General features: G+C 43.0%; 1 protein-coding gene across 4 annotated transcripts in view; it reads left to right on the forward strand.

The window, feature by feature from the left end:
• Positions 1 to 345: 345 nt before the first annotated feature.
• Positions 346 to 16,891, forward strand: part of ankrd50l (ankyrin repeat domain 50-like) — a 30,308-nt gene continuing 13,762 nt past the window's right edge. For 2 of the 4 annotated variants that reach the window (XM_050048086.1, XM_050048089.1), the window contains exons 1-2: positions 6,114 to 6,306; positions 6,404 to 7,222. In XM_050048086.1, coding sequence (XP_049904043.1) covers positions 6,795 to 7,222 — 428 coding nt within the window. In that variant the 5' untranslated portion in view covers positions 6,114 to 6,306; positions 6,404 to 6,794. Of the gene's footprint in view, positions 512 to 4,254; positions 4,302 to 6,113; positions 6,307 to 6,403; positions 7,223 to 16,891 lie in introns of those variants that run through there. The other 2 variants (XM_050048088.1, XM_050048087.1) reach the window with 2 other exon arrangements.

A 16,891-nucleotide genomic window follows, 5' to 3' on the forward strand; every position in this document is an offset into this window, starting at 1 on the left:
CCTTCCCCTTCCTTTCCTTTCCCTTTCTTTCCTTTCCTTCCCTTCCCTATCCTTTCCTTTTCTTTCCTTTCCTGACCATCCCTATCCTTTCCTTTTCTTTCCTTCCCTTTGTCCTTTCCTTTCCTTTCCTCCCCTTTGTCCTTTCCTTTCCTTTTCCTTCCCACTCCTTTCCTTCCCTCCCCTTTCCTTTCCTTTCCTTTCTTTTCCACTCCTTTCCTTTCCTTTCCTCCCCTTTGACCATGTCACACAGTGACTCCTCTAATGTCTCTCCTCCCTGACATCCTTGAGGAGACAGAGTGCACGGCAGCACAGAGAGCAGCAGCCTCCCTCAGGGACGCAGGGACAGAAGCCACAGCCTGTCATGTCCACCAGGAATAAGACCAACTTCACCTTTAATGTGCTGGTGTGGAGGATTGTGGGAGTGGACTGGCCCACACGTGATTAAAATCCGGCGGAGTGCTGCTGGTGTGTCGGTGAGGAGGGAGACGAAGATGGAGAGCGTGTCTGTCAGGTAGGAGCGTGAAGGCTGGGTTGGAAACTCGCTGGTTTTGGGAGGAAAATGACGGAAATGTGTGAGTTTGGGAGATTTAGCCGGAATCAAAGTGACAAAGTATTTTGGGCGGCACTTTGTGTTGTTGTTTACAATGGCGCCGATCACTGAGGCTGATTAATGAGGTCTGATAAAACACAATAACGCGTATGTTAGGGTTTAATCAGCTGTCTGTCTGTAATAATGATGACATGTTGGTGTAAGGTTGGAGGCAGACAGGTGGAGGAGGGCAGACAGGCTGCAGAGGATCACCTGTGGAGCGACACTAATGTGGCTGTACTGAGGAGCTGATTGGCTGAGGGATTTACACTGAAAGCAACCAGTGGTGGGATAATTAAAATCATGTTTAGTATAAAACTTGAGATAGAGGTGAAAATAGTTAAAATCAGTTTGCTCCTTAAAGGATAACTTCATAATTTTTCAACATGGACCCTGTTTACCCGTGTCAGTTGATCAATGAGACTGATGTGGACCACAATATTTGTAATTGGTCCAGTATTTAAGGAGCTGGCAGTGGCTGAGCACAGCGGAATCAGCTGCAATGGAAGCAAATGGGGCAACTGAACATCGTCACAGTATGTCCATTATAAGTGGGTATTTTTGACACATAGCCGCTCAGATTGTTATTGTAAGTGTCCATAGTGTCTCTTTACCTTTCACTTGATCTGGTCTGTTTGTTATTAGGCTCGTTAAGCAGAAGTCTTGTTCTGAAATATCACAAGATGTCACTTGTTGCTAGAAAACAACAGTACAGAAACGTCTGTGAGTTCATGAAAGAGTAGGTTATCAGAGTAGTTTACAGTACACATAGTTTAGTGTTATCTAAAAGGTAATCAATGTCATGGAGGATTATTTACCTGATTTCAGTGATGTCGATGAGGCTTTGGATTTGACTGCCGCCTGTTCTTATGTGGGTAGAGTATACACATAGAAGAGTGGACGAGTGGACGTCCTGCAGAGCCAGCTAGGCACAGGCTCCCAGGAAGTGTGCCGGACTTAAGCAAATCTTAATCCAGTTTTTGTAGTGGCCAAACAGCGGTACTGCATTTTCCGGGGTCTTCCACATGACACCCAAAAAGACTTTTTCCCATTGACTTACGTTGGGAAAGAGACGTCTGTAACTCAGTGGATTCATTTTTTTGAGCGTCACATCCCCTTTGAAATGACTCAGGATTTGATCAGTTTGATAGCATTTGGAATGTCTAGAAGAGCCGCAAGATTAAATCCTTTTATTTTCATTCAAGTTAGTGAAGTGCTAAACCTGAATCGGCTGGCGAAAGTTGGCTGCTCTGCCCCGCTTGTGAATCCACGAATCCTAGGATGGTGAAGGAATGTCTCAACTTTCTCTGCCTCTGACTGGCTTACCCTGACATTCTTACCCTAACCTTAACCCATACCAATCCTCTTGCCTCAACTGAACCAATCCAACCAACAAAGGCAATGAGTTCTTGCCAGCTATAGGGAGAGTAGGGCGAATCAAACCTTCATCATCCTGGGATTCGCAAATTTGCGCCCCGCTCGGCAGTGCTCAGTAGCGGTAAGTCTCTACTGCACCAGCTCCAGGCAGTTCACCACCCTCCACCCCTATGTTTTCAAACATTATGCTAAGCTAAGCTAACCAGCTGCTGGTTCCAGCTTTGTACTAGTGTGCAGACATGACAGTGGTATCAATCAGCTCATCTAAATCTTGACTTAAAAGAAAATAATGTCAAACAAATTCTTCAAGCTGTAGACAAACAAATGTTAAAAAAATGTTTATAGGTGGTGCAACAGTTTATCCATCCTCCCATTACTTCTGTACAGTGTCTTCACTGGTTGCTTAGCAACTTCATTCAGCGCGTTTACATGCACTTAAAGTAACCAGGTTACTGTCGCTTTCATTAGTACGCTGGTCGTGTGAACGGCAAACCTGAGTTTCTGTAATTGGTGTTAGAGAAACCTTATTTCACCTTCTACAGTAGATGTGTCTCCTGCAGGATTCCCACAGGTCCATATTAATGAATGTGAGGGGAATAAATCAAGGCCTTTAAAGTTTTTGAAAATAGAGAGAAGACATAACAGACAATGGGTCATTAAAAGTGCTTGAATTAATGAGAAGTGTGCAAGACTAGAAAGTCAAGTTCTCTTGAAATAGTCTGCCATTACTGTAACACAACACAGTGTCTCTTTGTTTTAAGTGTTGTCTTAAAGCTTCTGTAAAACCTGCTAGTTCTCATTATAAAAACTCTGTGTTGTGACAGTATTAATCTTGATCCATGTCTCAAACCGTGTCATGTTGGGTCCTTGAATTTCAAGGAACCCGGCCTGGAAAGTCCTTGAAAAATCATTGAATTGGATGTTTAAGAAGGTGTGGGTACCCTGCTCCTGGAAAATGCCCATTCATTGGCCATGTATACACAGCACCAGGTTTCATACCAGCTTTTTATTTTGCGCATGTGCCCTGACGAAATCTGGGTCAGACAGGGAAAGTATTTCCATAGCAGCAGGGCAGCAGAATGAAAGAAGAGATCATTACTTGTAGCCATACATCATTGCATTCGAAATTAATTCCATATGAAGACAAACATGAACAGAAACAGAGTCTAAATAAGTAATTTTCCACCACTGAAAGTTTGTTTGTTTGTGCTGTAAGAACCAGGAAACAGCTATGCCTCCAAGTTAGGGTTTGGGGCTTGTTTTTGGTTGTATAAATCAAACTAACGTGACTTGGTTTGACTTATTGCTTATACAGCATGTCTGTGAGTTGCTGTAAGGACGCTGCCCCAGGCTTTGGTTGCTCCTCCAGTGTCTTTACAGGCTACACGCCAGGTTTCTGAGGTCTTTGTAAAGACCACAAGTAATGACAAGAATGTAGACAACTTCACAGCTTGGTGTCAGTCCTCAGTGCCCTCCTAAAACAACACATCCCTTCATTTTCCAGTTCATTTTCAGTATTTGGCACTTGTCAGCCGACAGTGTAAGTGTACAACATGTGTCATCCACCTGTAGGAGGATATTATGCTTCCTATTAGCTCTCTGAATCCCTCTGTCACCAGGCTATCATGTTGCAGATGATATGCACAACAGTGTTTTTTGTACTGCTCACTTCCCTCAAGTGTTAAATCAGGGTTATAACGTTACAGATTCAGATTAGTGTAGCCACTGCCTGATTAGTCATTGACTTACAATGCGAAGCACTCTCATCACCATGTTAACTTTGTCACAGAGGCCTTTGACATTCCTCGTCTGGATTCCTTGAAGGTTTTAATGGCAGGACCGAACATTTTCTATGGCTTTTTTATTTTCACTTGCTCTATCAAGTCATCAAGTGGTAGCGTTCAGTCCCAGATTGCTTTGAATCTTGAGTGTGCTGTTGATGGGCACATTATGCATTAAAATGAAAGCATGGTGGAAATTGCTCACAGCTGATTATACAGTGGGGGAAAAGAGGAGGGTGGTTTGACGCTTGTAAAACCAGAAAGCTACATAATTACTGTAATTCCCCGAAAGCTATTTTTCCAAACTATTTAATTTCTGTACAGTCACTGTATACCCTTTACTGTGAGTCTTACTTTTGATATTGGCAACAGCTGTCTGAAGTCCATCCAAGTTTAAATTATGTCCTCACAGGGAAACTTTGTCATGATCAGTTTTGTCAAATAACAAAAAAAGTTTCAGTCCGTTCATCTTATGTCAGTCTTTTTTCTTTTTCTTTTTCTTTTTAGCGAAATACATTTAGTGGACTAAAAAAGCAACTGATTATGTTATTGAGGTAAGTTACCAGAAATCTAAGTTGTATTTAGAATATTGATGATTTATGTAATTAAAAAATATCTATATGATATGATTTTGCCACACAAAAATATTGCAACACTATGCTGTATCGATTTCTTTCATGCTTGGCACACTGGAAAAGTTTCAGTTGGTTGCAATCTGCGACCTCACCACTAGATGCCACTAAATCCTACACACTAGAACTTGAAGAAAAAATGGTACAGTGCCAGTTTATATGGCTCAGTTAGACTTTCCTCAGTTTGAAAAACAGAATTTTAAAAAGTAAAAAGGAGAATTGTGAAAGTTTTCGAAAAGTTATGTAAACCTCAAATTAAGGCAAAAAAATTGATTTCCTGTTATTGGATCTAATTAAATGATAATAAAAGACATTAAAATCAAGTAGGTGGACATGATTACACAGAAAACGTTTTAGCAGCTGGAGGCGGCTTTTTGTAATTGTTTTTAATGAGAATGAAGTTTTTTGCTCACTGTTTTTACGTGGCTATGCACTTCGTGTCTCTGCGCTCTAGGCATCTGCTGTTTTTGCTGGAGCACTCTGAACTCCTCAAGTTGAAAAAAACTTCAACTCACAGCAGAAAAACACCCCACGTCATCTCTTTTTTTCATCTTTTTTTCCCATTGTCCAATCACATGATTTGAGAACAAAAGAAAATTAATTATCATTTCAAAATCACAAGGCTGTGCAAAAGAATTATTGAAAAACTAAGTTGAAAATAAATAAATATTATGACACTTTTGTTATGGATAGAAGTGCCCTCTCAGTGAGGCTTCAGAAAATTGAATTTGAGGAAATTTGGAAGAAGTGGAAAATGTTTATTACCTTGAAACACCCTCTCCTGTTATTAAGATTTGTTTATTTAACTCTTAAATATTTTTATTTTTATTTATTTAGCTTTGATGAAAAAGACCCCATGGTTTTTGTTGGACTTATATTATTACATAATTTACAGTCTTTACATGTAAAAAGAAAAATGAAAAAATGACTAAAAATGACTGTGAGACTGTTATTGTTAAGTGAAACCAAATGCAGAAAATAATGGGAAAAAAGTACATTACTAAATAAATAAATAAATAAATGTTAAATATAAATATAATTAATTATAATTAATTTTAGCTAAACTTAGCTAGGGCTGTAACAAGTGATTTGTAAATGATTGATTAATCTGTTAATTGTTTTATGATTAATTGTGTAACCTATAAAATTTAGGAGAGCTTTTAAAGCTACACATCACATCTTCCAAAAGTCTAGGATTATGTTTTTAAAGTGCTTGTTTTTTTCTCACCAACAGCCCCAAACTCCAAGACTTGGAATACATAATATAAAACAGATAGTCGCAGTAAATTCTGACATTTAAGACATTTAAAATTGCATGTTTTTCCTTTTCTTTTTTTCTGACTAATTATCTAAAGTGTCTCTAGTCTTTCTCAGCGCTAACATGAATCAATCATCTTAAAGTAAGTCAGAATGAAATCATGATGATGACAACTTCTCAGAAGATTTAAAACTTATTTTCATGGAACAAAACTCCAGTGGCGTCATGCGGCTTTAAATCACCTGAAACTAAAGCTGGAGGTGTAGTATTGCCCTGTGACTGAACCTTGACCCCAGGTAACCCCTCCCACCTGTCAACTGTTGAATCGCTCACAGCCACATGAGTCCTCCCTCTCTCCTCCCCTCTCTCCGCTCTCCTGTGCATGTCTTGACATGCCGAGTAACACCAAGGGGAGGGAGGGGACAAAAAAAAACCCAAACAGGAAAAACCGGAGAGCATGAGAGACAGATAGACAGAGAGATGGAGAGAGGGAGGTGTGAGGTATGAATGGAGGGTTGCAGAGAGAGATAAGGGCGTGAGAAAGGAAAAGGGAATTTCATGCTAAAGCTGCAGTTTGGGAACGATGCTTGAAATCTTGTAGAGAAGCGGGACAGAAACTGAGACTGGAGCTGTAATTGGAAGACGGAGGACGGCTCAGTCATGGGAGGGGTGAGATACTGTGTCATTATATCTGTGAAAAACATGCTGTCAGTTCCTCTCTTGACTCAATCCTTTCCCCTCTTTCTGGTTTCTGGTTGCTGAACAGCTCCACCATCTCCAGGAGAGGCGCGATGAACGGCGGTAACCATGGATCCTCGTCTTCGCTTTGGCGTTTCGAGCCGTGCAGCAAGATGATCGCGAGAATTCTGAATGAAGAAAACAAAGAGGTGAACCATTAGCTGACCTAACCTCTCTCTGACTCCTCGACCTGTCAGTCTCACACCTCCAGACCTGCAGGGGAAGCACAGCCGCTGATAATCACCTGATGCAACACTTTCAGGAACTGTCAGCGTGAGGAAATACTTGGCTGTCACAAACCAGAGGTGTCACCAGCTGCAGTGCAACTTAAAAAAGTCAGACTGCAATTACTGGAGGAGCATGGGACGTGGAGTTCAAAGCAGTGAGTTGTCTCCTGGAAGTCAGACCCCCAGGATCAAATGAGTAGCAGTGGATTCGGCAGCAGCTCCAGCTTGCTCCAGGGCCGGCGTTTCTACTGCCGGGAATGGGCCCTGGACAAGCTGCGGCGCTGCCTGGACACCCGCTCTGTGCCGGGGCAGCTGCCCGGTTTGCTAGTGACTGGGGGCCCCGGCGCTGGGAAGACAGCGCTGTGCACTGAGGTGGTGTGGCCCACCTCGAAGGCAGGGCTGGCAGTCGGGCTGGCACCGCGCTGCCTGGCTTCTCACTTCTGCCAGCGGGAGGATCAGAGGAGTACGGTGCTGTGGAGGTTCGTCCTGGGCCTGGTGGAGCAGCTGAGGGCCTCTCCTCTCCTGCCACCTCAGTATGAGGAGACCCTCAACAGCCCGTCTGTGTCCTCTGCTCTGGAGCCTCTCACCTGTCAAAGAGACCCTGACGACACCTTCAAGAGGTTTGTATCTCAGTTTTACTTTAGAAATGCTCTGCGTTTTTGATGCTTGATCTAAAAAAGGCTACTCTTTTTTTGATTTGAGGGAAATCACACAGTTGCCAAATGAAAGGGAGAGAAAACGTAACGAAATGTAACAAGCCCGAAACCCATCCAGGCGTTGGGCATGTGCGTGCATGTTCAAGAGAGTGCCTCATTCCCAGCTCAGCACAGCACAATTTATGTGCGGTATCACATAAATGGTGATTATTGTTGATGAAAGCCGGAGCAGCTGAATGCAGTTACATCTGATACGTGTCAAAACCCCAACAAGTGGTTTACTGGTGAGAACAACAAGGTGAAAACCTGCACCACAAGTTCCTTTTGTTTAAATCATCAGTTTCAATGTTTTGATAGAGGTGACAAAAATGCTCAACGTTCGCAGTCGTTGTAGACGTGATGGCCTCGGTCGTGGGAACGTAATCTGGTCTATTGTCAACCAGACAAGCTTAAATTAGAGATCACACAAGACACATTAATGACCCAGTTTTGGTTTTGTAACAGAAGCTTGCTTGATTATCTAAATGCGACACAACATGGATGAATTTGATTTCTACCCCGTTGCTTTACTTCTATGATGTATTTAAACTCAATATCACAAGGAGAATATTTGTTCACTACCAGTAGAGTTGGGTAACATGACACCTTACTGTTTACACCAGGGTGGTATCTTCTGATAATCTCTGTGTAATCTGTTAGGTCAGTGTGAGCAGTGGTGCAAAACCATTAGCAGGACTGCTGTGTGACAATACAACACTCTTCTGTTCCAGTGGCGATTGCTCTAAGACTGCAAGGGAAGCTCAGCTTCCCCTAAAATGTCAAAAAATAAGTGTTCAAATAATATGTACTGTTGTGTTTACATTTCATTGACTACATATGCGCTAGAAGGCGTTCAACTTTTGTTCAGAATCAGCTACTTATCACAGGTCACTGACGCGACTTTCTTCTCATTCATTCCCGTAGTGTCACAGTACATTAAACAGTGGAAGCTCAGCGTCCAAAGACTTCAATAGGGAAGCATAGAGTGGATTGTTCCACTGCAGCGAAACTAGACAGTCATTGGATAAATGCTTGGTTTTGTCCCGCCCATCGGACTTGGTTTTGTCCCGCCCATCGGACGCTCAGCGTCTCTGGGGGTCTATGGGGCAGTGGGCTGGCCTCTGCTGGCCTGGACGCTGGGCTTCTGCATGATGATTGGATGATCTGTCTGAGGCTGAATCCTTTTTTGATTGACAGCGAAATGAGCGAATCAGCGATCTTGAAATATAAACCACCACCAGAGCATTTTTCAAGTTTCATTCCGTTGTTCCGAGTTGATCTGGAGACTTTTCCAATCTTCTTAGTGACTTTTTCTTTGTTAAAAACGACTAGGGACAAATCTAGCATCTTGTTCTGGTGTTATTGGAGACTGTACTCGTGTTTGGAGACTCTGACTTCTGTCGCTCTGCAGTTACTGTCCCCGACGAGCAGCGGGTGCTGCTGTGAGCCCCTCCACCGTCCCAAAGCACTCACAGGCGGTCACGCTAGCCTCGCGCAGCAGCCCCAGAGGGTAGAATTTACGTATAAATAAACAGACACATTTTATGATGTAGCCGAAAATGAGCTTCCCCTCCTTGAAAGACCAGCAGCCGCCACTGTTCTGTTCCTATGATCTTTGCATCAAAGTGTTGTAATACATTGATTTTTCTGTGCCGTGGTGCAGTGGTTAGCATTGTCGCCTCACAGCAAGAGGGTTTCAGTTACGGAAAATGAATGAGTGAATCTAATTGTACGTTCAAACCAACAGCAACCAGAGCTTCCAAAATGGCGGAAGTCATTCGTTTTCAATGAGAGTCCGACGACTTGGCGGAAGTCATTCGTTTTCAATGAGAGTCCGACGACTTGGGCGACCTGGTCGTCAGCCACGCGTCTTGGGCGATCAAAGCGACCGGAGCGGTCTGGAGGGGAGATAAAACTCATTTAACTTTATGGTAATGAGCTCTGACGTGGTTCTGCGACAACCAATCGGAATGCTGACGTGCTTCAATGAAGCGGGTCCCAGAGAACAAGCCACGTAACTTTGGTTCCTACAGCACACTTGTTCCGACAATGGATATCAAGAAGTTTATTACTTGCGTTCGCGCACACTCAGTCCTTTATAATGTTGGTCTTGCAGCACAAGACGGCAGCAGCACACATCACAGCAGCAATATCATCTTCCATGTTGAGTCGATACGATTTTGGGGGGTAAGCATAACTTTCTGTAGGCCAANTACAGCACACTTGTTCCGACAATGGATATCAAGAAGTTTATTACTTGCGTTCGCGCACACTCAGTCCTTTATAATGTTGGTCTTGCAGCACAAGACGGCAGCACACATCACAGCAGCAATATCATCTTCCATGTTGAGTCGATATGATTTTGGGGGTAAGCATAACTTTCTGTAGGCCAACTATGAGCTTTTTGACTGGACAACAGCAAGCAGCAACTACGCTGCTTTCAAGCCAGTAGTCCGCTTTGCTGCTCCTTTAAATCGAGCAACTAGAGCGACCATTAAAAAACTAATACAAAGCTAAGCATGCAACCTCCGGAGCAGGTTAACTTCAGAGTATCAGATCACAACCTGTCAGATCACTGAAGAGAAAAGTATCAATGGACAAAAGTCTGGAGTGACAGGTTTAAAAAAAGAGGAGCCTATATATTGTTATAAGTCAGTAGATTCACTTCATTGCTCCGGGCTTTCTGTGTCCACTGGTTTTAAAACAGAGCTTCTAACAAAGAGAGAGATCATTTACAACACTTAACACATGACACGTCTTTTAAGTGTATTTCAGTCCTCAGTGATAGCTGACAGTGTTGCTGTTTTTACACCCTGATTTCATCACCGCAGCTCAAAATAACACGAGACACCTGTGTTGTGAGAATTAGGAAAGAGCAAATATCATAATTTATTAGAAAAACATATTGCACACACTGTTAATTGTCTCTGATTTATATAAATGCAACATCTCTGTCAGTCATTAACTACTTTTACACTCTTTCTCTCAGCAGCAGAAACAGTCTGGTGTCACTTTAACGTGTAAGGTGACACATTCAGAGGAGTTTCATCATCATCCAACTAAACAGCAAAAGATAATCCATATAATGTCTTGTATCTATGTTCAATATTTGGAAATTATTTCCAGTGTTCCTACATCTTTCGTTATAAGATTACACTGCACACTTTTTACTTTTTCCATAGACCAAACATTCTCACAGGTAATTACTGTTACTGCTTCATCTCGTGTGATATGAAGCAGCCTACTTCATTCATTCACTCGTAATCAACATCCCAACCTCTTTCACATGAACGCGCTCGTGGCTGGATAAGAAAAACCCAGAGATGACTGAGCAAAATGAGAACCAACTTTGTAGTACCGGTTACCTATCTACCGGTTACCTACCTCAGAAGTGTCACTTGGTGGTGGTTGTGACGCGTCTTCATCAGCTGATCTGTCAATCAGCTGATATTAGGGAGGCATGACCGTCCCCTCCGTTTTGACAGGACGATCACGCCACCTGTTGTCTGTCCGCCGCCTCTCCAGGACGCTGCTCCAGGTGTGGGAGAGCATGTTTGCCCCCTCATCCCTGTTCATCGTCCCTGGGCCCCGCTTCCTTATTTCGATAGCCTCCCTGATACAGCGCCGGTATTTGTTGTCCTCGGTGTGTATGACTCTGGCCTTGTCCCAGTCCATAAGATGGTTTTCTCTGGCAGGACGGTCATGCCTTCCTAATCTGTCAATCAGCTGATAAAGACGAGTCACAACCACCACCAAGTGACACTTCTGAGGAAGGCGGAAGTTTCCGCCGAAACATGTCAATGTATGTAACATCCTAACACATGTCTGTATGTAGACACGCTTGCCAGTGAAAGTCAAAGTCAAAGCCGACCCCAGATTCACTCTGGTTTGGTGTTTCACCTCGCTATATTTGCATTTTTTTGTTTTTTGGCTGATGTGATGCTCAGTGGGAGGCTGCGCCAAAGCCGAGGAGCAAGAACTGAAAAGGCTCGACCACCCTTTGTCTTTAACCTGGACTCTGGAACAGTTAGATGACCCAGACTAGCAGACCTGGGGGTCCTGGTTTGGAGGATACGGTGTGAGAAGCTCAGTTACATACTCCGGTGCCAGATCGTTGAGAGCCTTGTATGTGATTAAAATAACTTTAAAATGGATTCTAAAAGAGACTGGAAGCCAAAATAGGTTTGATGATCAAGGATCGTTTGGTTTTGGTCAAAGTCTAGCTGCTGAATTTAGAACGATTTGGAGCTGATGTGTAGCTCGATTGTTTCGGCCGGTGAACAAGGCATTACAGACATCAAGGATATAAGAACATGTGTGATTTTTCTGTCTTATTAAAAGACTAGAAGTGACCTACATTTGGAGATATTCCTCAGCTGGTGGAAACAAGACTGGACTACATTCCTTACATGTTGCTCCAGGGTCAAATTACTCTGCAGAATAACACCTAGATTTTTTACACCTGATTTTATCTTTGCAGCAAGGGGCTGATGAGTGGCTGAATTTTAAATTTTAAAGCCACGACCTTACCTGATTGCTTTGTGGGTACACGCCCATAAACGGCCAAAACACAGAAACCAGGAAAATACAGGCAGAGTCTCTGCAGAAAATACACCGCCACACACTTCTGGTAAATCAGAGGTGATGATTGAGAGGGATTACTTCTGTCCTGCATACTGTATCTTTAAGTTTGCCTGGCATCACTAAATTGGACATGCCATGTTTAGCAAAATAATGACATAAACGTCTGACATCATGACGTAGTTCCACTAGACGTTGACTAACTAATATGGATTATCAGCCGTCACTCCAATGTCAGCAACAGCGACATATAAAGAGCTCCCACTCAGCCTAGCAAAGTGTCTTATTGAGCGTCAAACGCAGCAGCAGCTCCTGCTCTTGTTGTGGGAAAAAGATCCATGAAAGCGTTAAGGCTGCACCTTTTCTTGTATAAATAGAGGTGGTTCTCTGCAGGTGTTTAGACTGTCAACAAGACGAGAGGAGCTGCAAAGCCTGTTAATGTAGCAACCATGTGGCCATCGCTGACGCAGAAAGAGGCCACGGCAGTCACAGGAAAAAGACGGCGGCGGCTATTCTTCTTCGTCTTATATTTATTTCTCCTCTCATAATGCAGCCCATTCACCACACACACAATGGGCCTCCAGTGTGAATGAATGCTACAGTGTTATTTACGACACAACTTCCTTTCAGAGTGGAGGGAGGAAAAAAAAAAAGAACAAAGAAGTGAAAAAATGCCTCCAGTACCCCAGTGACCGTCTCAGCACCAGTCAGCGAGGTCACCCTCCTCTCTGGGACTTTTTCACTCTCTCCTGGTGTGTTTGCTTTGCGATGAGTCTGAGCACTTTAACGCTCCTCCTGTGTTTGCTTACCTCTGGTGTGAAGTACCGAGCTGGATTCCACATTCCCCTCAGACTGGCTCGCAGCCAGACGCTGTTTGTGTTTGGAGCGCTCGTGAGGGAAAGTGGCTGCGGGCGAAACATTGCCATGCGAGAGCAGCCGTTGACACAGTGTTGAAACATGGGCCTGAATTGGCAGCGAAAGGATATACATGGGACGTATGGCCTGAACCAGCTGTCATTAACTCTTTGCAGGATTTTTATGTTGTGCTGCTCCCTCTGTGTGGAAGCTTTTAACATTTAAAAAGTTGTTCCGTTTCTCTGAGTTTAAATTAATTTGCCCTTAGTCATGCGTAACTTTAAGCATTAATCAAACATAAATGAGTGACCTGTACACAAAACCACCCCCTGCAGAGTTTGCACCAACACCATTTTTTGTACCAGGCTCTAAACATGTTTATTTCTGCCGTAAAGTTTGCCATGTTAACGTGGGTGTCTGTGGTGATGATACTGCTTTTCGAGCCAGCCTCTAATGGCTTAGGGTCAAATACGGCAGCTTGGTCTGTGACCCTTGCCGTTTGCTATCAACTCACGAGGCAGCCTGCAGCACACCACAAACTCTAGTGTAAACCCATCTGTGGCAGAGGTTAGAAAATCTGTGTAGGGTGGGAAGGAAGGTAGATGGATCAAACTAACACCAGACTTTGAGCCAAGAGGCCGCTCTTTGAATCCCTTCTGAAACCAAAAGTCAGCGTTGATGTTTTGAAATATGTATCGTAGTTAATATCAACTAACATACTTGTTGGGGCATCGGTGGCTTAGTGGTAGAGCAGGCGCCCCATATACAAGGCTGTTGCCGCAGCGGTCCGGGTTCAAGTCCAGCCTGTGGCCCTTTGCTGCATGTCATCCCCTCTCTCTCTCCCCCTTTCACACTTAACTGTCCTGTCCATTAAAGGCAAAAAAATGCCCAAAAAAATATCTTTAAAAAAAACAAACTAACATACTTGTTAACATGCTTAGAAGTTAGGTTTTTTAACCCAAACCAGGCTCTTTTGTTCAAACCTAACCAAGTGGTTTTGTTGCCTCATGTAGTTTTGTCTGTGAACGTTTGTGGCTCAGGAGTACTCTGATTGGAAGATCGGCGTTGGCCCCTCCGGTCCGTATGTTGATGTATCCTTTGGCAAGATACTAAGGCCCAAATTGCCCCTGTTCAATAGGTGTGTGAGAGTGTGTGAATGCTTACTCAGTATCAGGTGGCACCATGTATGGTAGCCTCAGCCACCAGTGTGTGAATATGTGTGTGAATGGGTGAATTTGACATGTAATGTAACGGCTCTTTGAGTGGTGAGTAGACTAGAGAAGCGCCATACAAGTGCAGTTTTGAAAAGACACTGGAACATGTATTGTTGGAAGTTGACATGGAAACCGACACATCTCAGACTAGGGCTATCAACGAATATTCTAAATTCAAATTGAAATTCGAAAAAAAAAATGGACCTTCGAATGTGAAAATTGATATTCGATTGTGGAGAGAAAAAAAAAAACACCACCGCAGCTGTCCTCTTTGCGAGTGGCCGTTGGCATCAGACGCGCATTTCTCCACGCTGGTCGACAAGCGGTTCTGCTCCCAGCTGTTGTCTCCGTCACCCGGCTTGACACATTCGCTCGCGGCTCGCGCAGAAAATAGACCAGACGGCGAAACGATCGCTGCAGAGCGTGAGCGTGAGTGAAATCAACAATACATCTTGTCTTTGGAAACAGGAATGATGTATGTGTTGACCTGTATATTGAGTGGAGAAATGAGATCTGATCATAAGTGGTCACTCGAGATGGATTGGGGAGACGCATTCTAATGCCAAGTGTGTACAGATAGACTTCGAGCCGTCCACTTGTGATTGAATCCCCAAAGACACGTGTTAATACCGTGTGTCATGGCTCAAGAGCTCACAAGAAGAAAGGTGATTAAGAGCCCTTTTGTTGGAGACTGCTACTTAACTTTATATGACATAAATAATGTTTGTTGTGATGTCGTTGAGGGGTTAGTTGCTGTGCGGTCGTTACGTTATTCAGTTTTTAGTGAGGAGCTGCCAAAACACATAATAGTAGTAGGACACAATCACAGAGCACCATTTTTAAACTTCATTTCTGTGTCTGACAAATGAAGGAAAAATCCTTGGACTCACATTCTGACATGCATGCAGAAATGTTACCATGGTTACCAAATTATCCATTGTATTTATATACACGCTCATTATATATTAATATTTCCTTTGCTCGACAGGTATTGATTACATGGCAACATCTCATACCTACGATCATGTCATCCTGCGGTTGGCCCACTTTGCTTTTAAACCACAAACTGAACTCCTAACATTTTATTTCTGTAGTCTGTAGCTGATTGTTAAGCTGCCCATTTTGCCCAGGGCACTTTTGAAAAATTGATTTTTTCTTACGTCTGAGTGAGATTCTCCTGGTCAAGTAATGTAATACGAACACATACACACCGGGTAACAGTGTAGTGTTGCTATCAGGTGAGTTTTACAGGCAATCAGGGCCTTGACTCTGAAAATAAATGGTAATGTGCAGAAGAATATAACAGATAAGATACAATAAAAGGCAACAGCAACAAGATATGAGAGGATACAAAGCACAGAAACATTCACTTGCAGCACAGTATAATAACTAATCACGAACATCAATCAAGTCATAATCATGATTGAAGTCTGAGCAGCTCACAGAGCCAGTAAAGTGATTATGTTCTGGAGTAACATATTTAGCTCTCAGGAAACCGGTTTGATTGTGTCATGTCAACCGCTACAAGTTGTATTAAAGTTCAGGGTCAAAGGTCACTGACAGACCTGTGTTGAGGACTACGTGGGCTGAATGGAGCGGAAAACGTTCAGCAGCAATAATATTTCATTACACTTCCTCCCCCGCAGACCTGAACGTGTGCCCGGTGAGGGAGTGTCGCTTCAATCAGATGACTAAATCAAACAGAGCTCGTTGGAGCCGTCACCCAGGGCGGGGGTTAAATCTACTTTTAATTGCAGGATATGCTCAATGATAAAAGTCAAGGCTACCGTGTAATGAGATGAATCACATACATTAAGGCTTGGTCTGTAAATATCTTACAAAGATGCCAGATGATACAGTCATTTTCTTGGTGGTACTATTGCTATTCTCCTCAAACAAGCCTAATTTATCAAAAGAAATTTAATAATAACATTTGAAATTCCTCGTATAAAACTCAATTAACCAAAAATGCCAAACATTTCCTGCTTCCAGCCGTCAGAAGTGGAATATAATATTCATAACTATGTTTTCATTAGTTTATAATCACCTAAAACTAAGGAATAGTTGTGTTTTCATTACTTTAGAATGAGCCGTTTATGTCTACATACGCAGCAGGTTTTTTTCCATGGAGTTCACCTTGTTTTTACCACAGTAGCCAAGAACAGACAAACCAAACACTGGCTCTAGATAGGGTCGGCCACCATAGTTCTCCTAAGTGCTTGGCACACTGGAGAAGTTTAAGTTGGTTGCAATCTGCAGCCTCACAGCTGATGCCAATAAATCCTACACCCTTGACCTTTTCAGATTCTGTATGTAACATTCAGAGCATTAATATAGCAGCAAACCAATATTTGCTATAGTGGAGTAATGGCGTCCTGGGTAGAGCGTGAAGTCATGCTGCCTCTATGTGTGTTGAATCCGAGCAGGTTTTCCACACATGCATGTCATGCCGGGTTCACACTACACGATATCAGCCTGATTATAGCCTGACACAGCGTTGTACGGTGTCTGCTCGGATCGTAAACAACAACGAGTGTCATACGTCGATCATCGTTTCATTGAGTGATGACAATAGATGCCATGTCTGGGACGCCCCACGAAGTCCCAACAGAAAGTCCAGCATGGTTTTCTTTTTGTCATTCATGACTTCTCCCGTCACAGCCGTCACTTTGACCAATAGGAAAACAGAGCAATCTGCTGCCGTAGACAACTATACGTCAACAACATCCCAGTGTTTTAGATATTTCCTGTAGGGACGTTACTACACAGAGTAAAAGGGGAAAAATGTTGGTGTGAAATAGCAGAGGCAATTTAGCAACCTGCTGAGTACTGTCATAAGCATCAAGCTAGCAAACAATGTTAGTTCTTAATAATGGAGGATATAAAGTAATTAAATTAAAAAATAGTTTCTGGAATTTTACTTACCACAACTGAAGAGGCTACC

The sequence above is a fragment of the Epinephelus moara genome, chromosome 7, assembly GCF_006386435.1.
Source record: "Epinephelus moara isolate mb chromosome 7, YSFRI_EMoa_1.0, whole genome shotgun sequence".
Lineage (NCBI taxonomy): Eukaryota > Metazoa > Chordata > Actinopteri > Perciformes > Serranidae > Epinephelus > Epinephelus moara.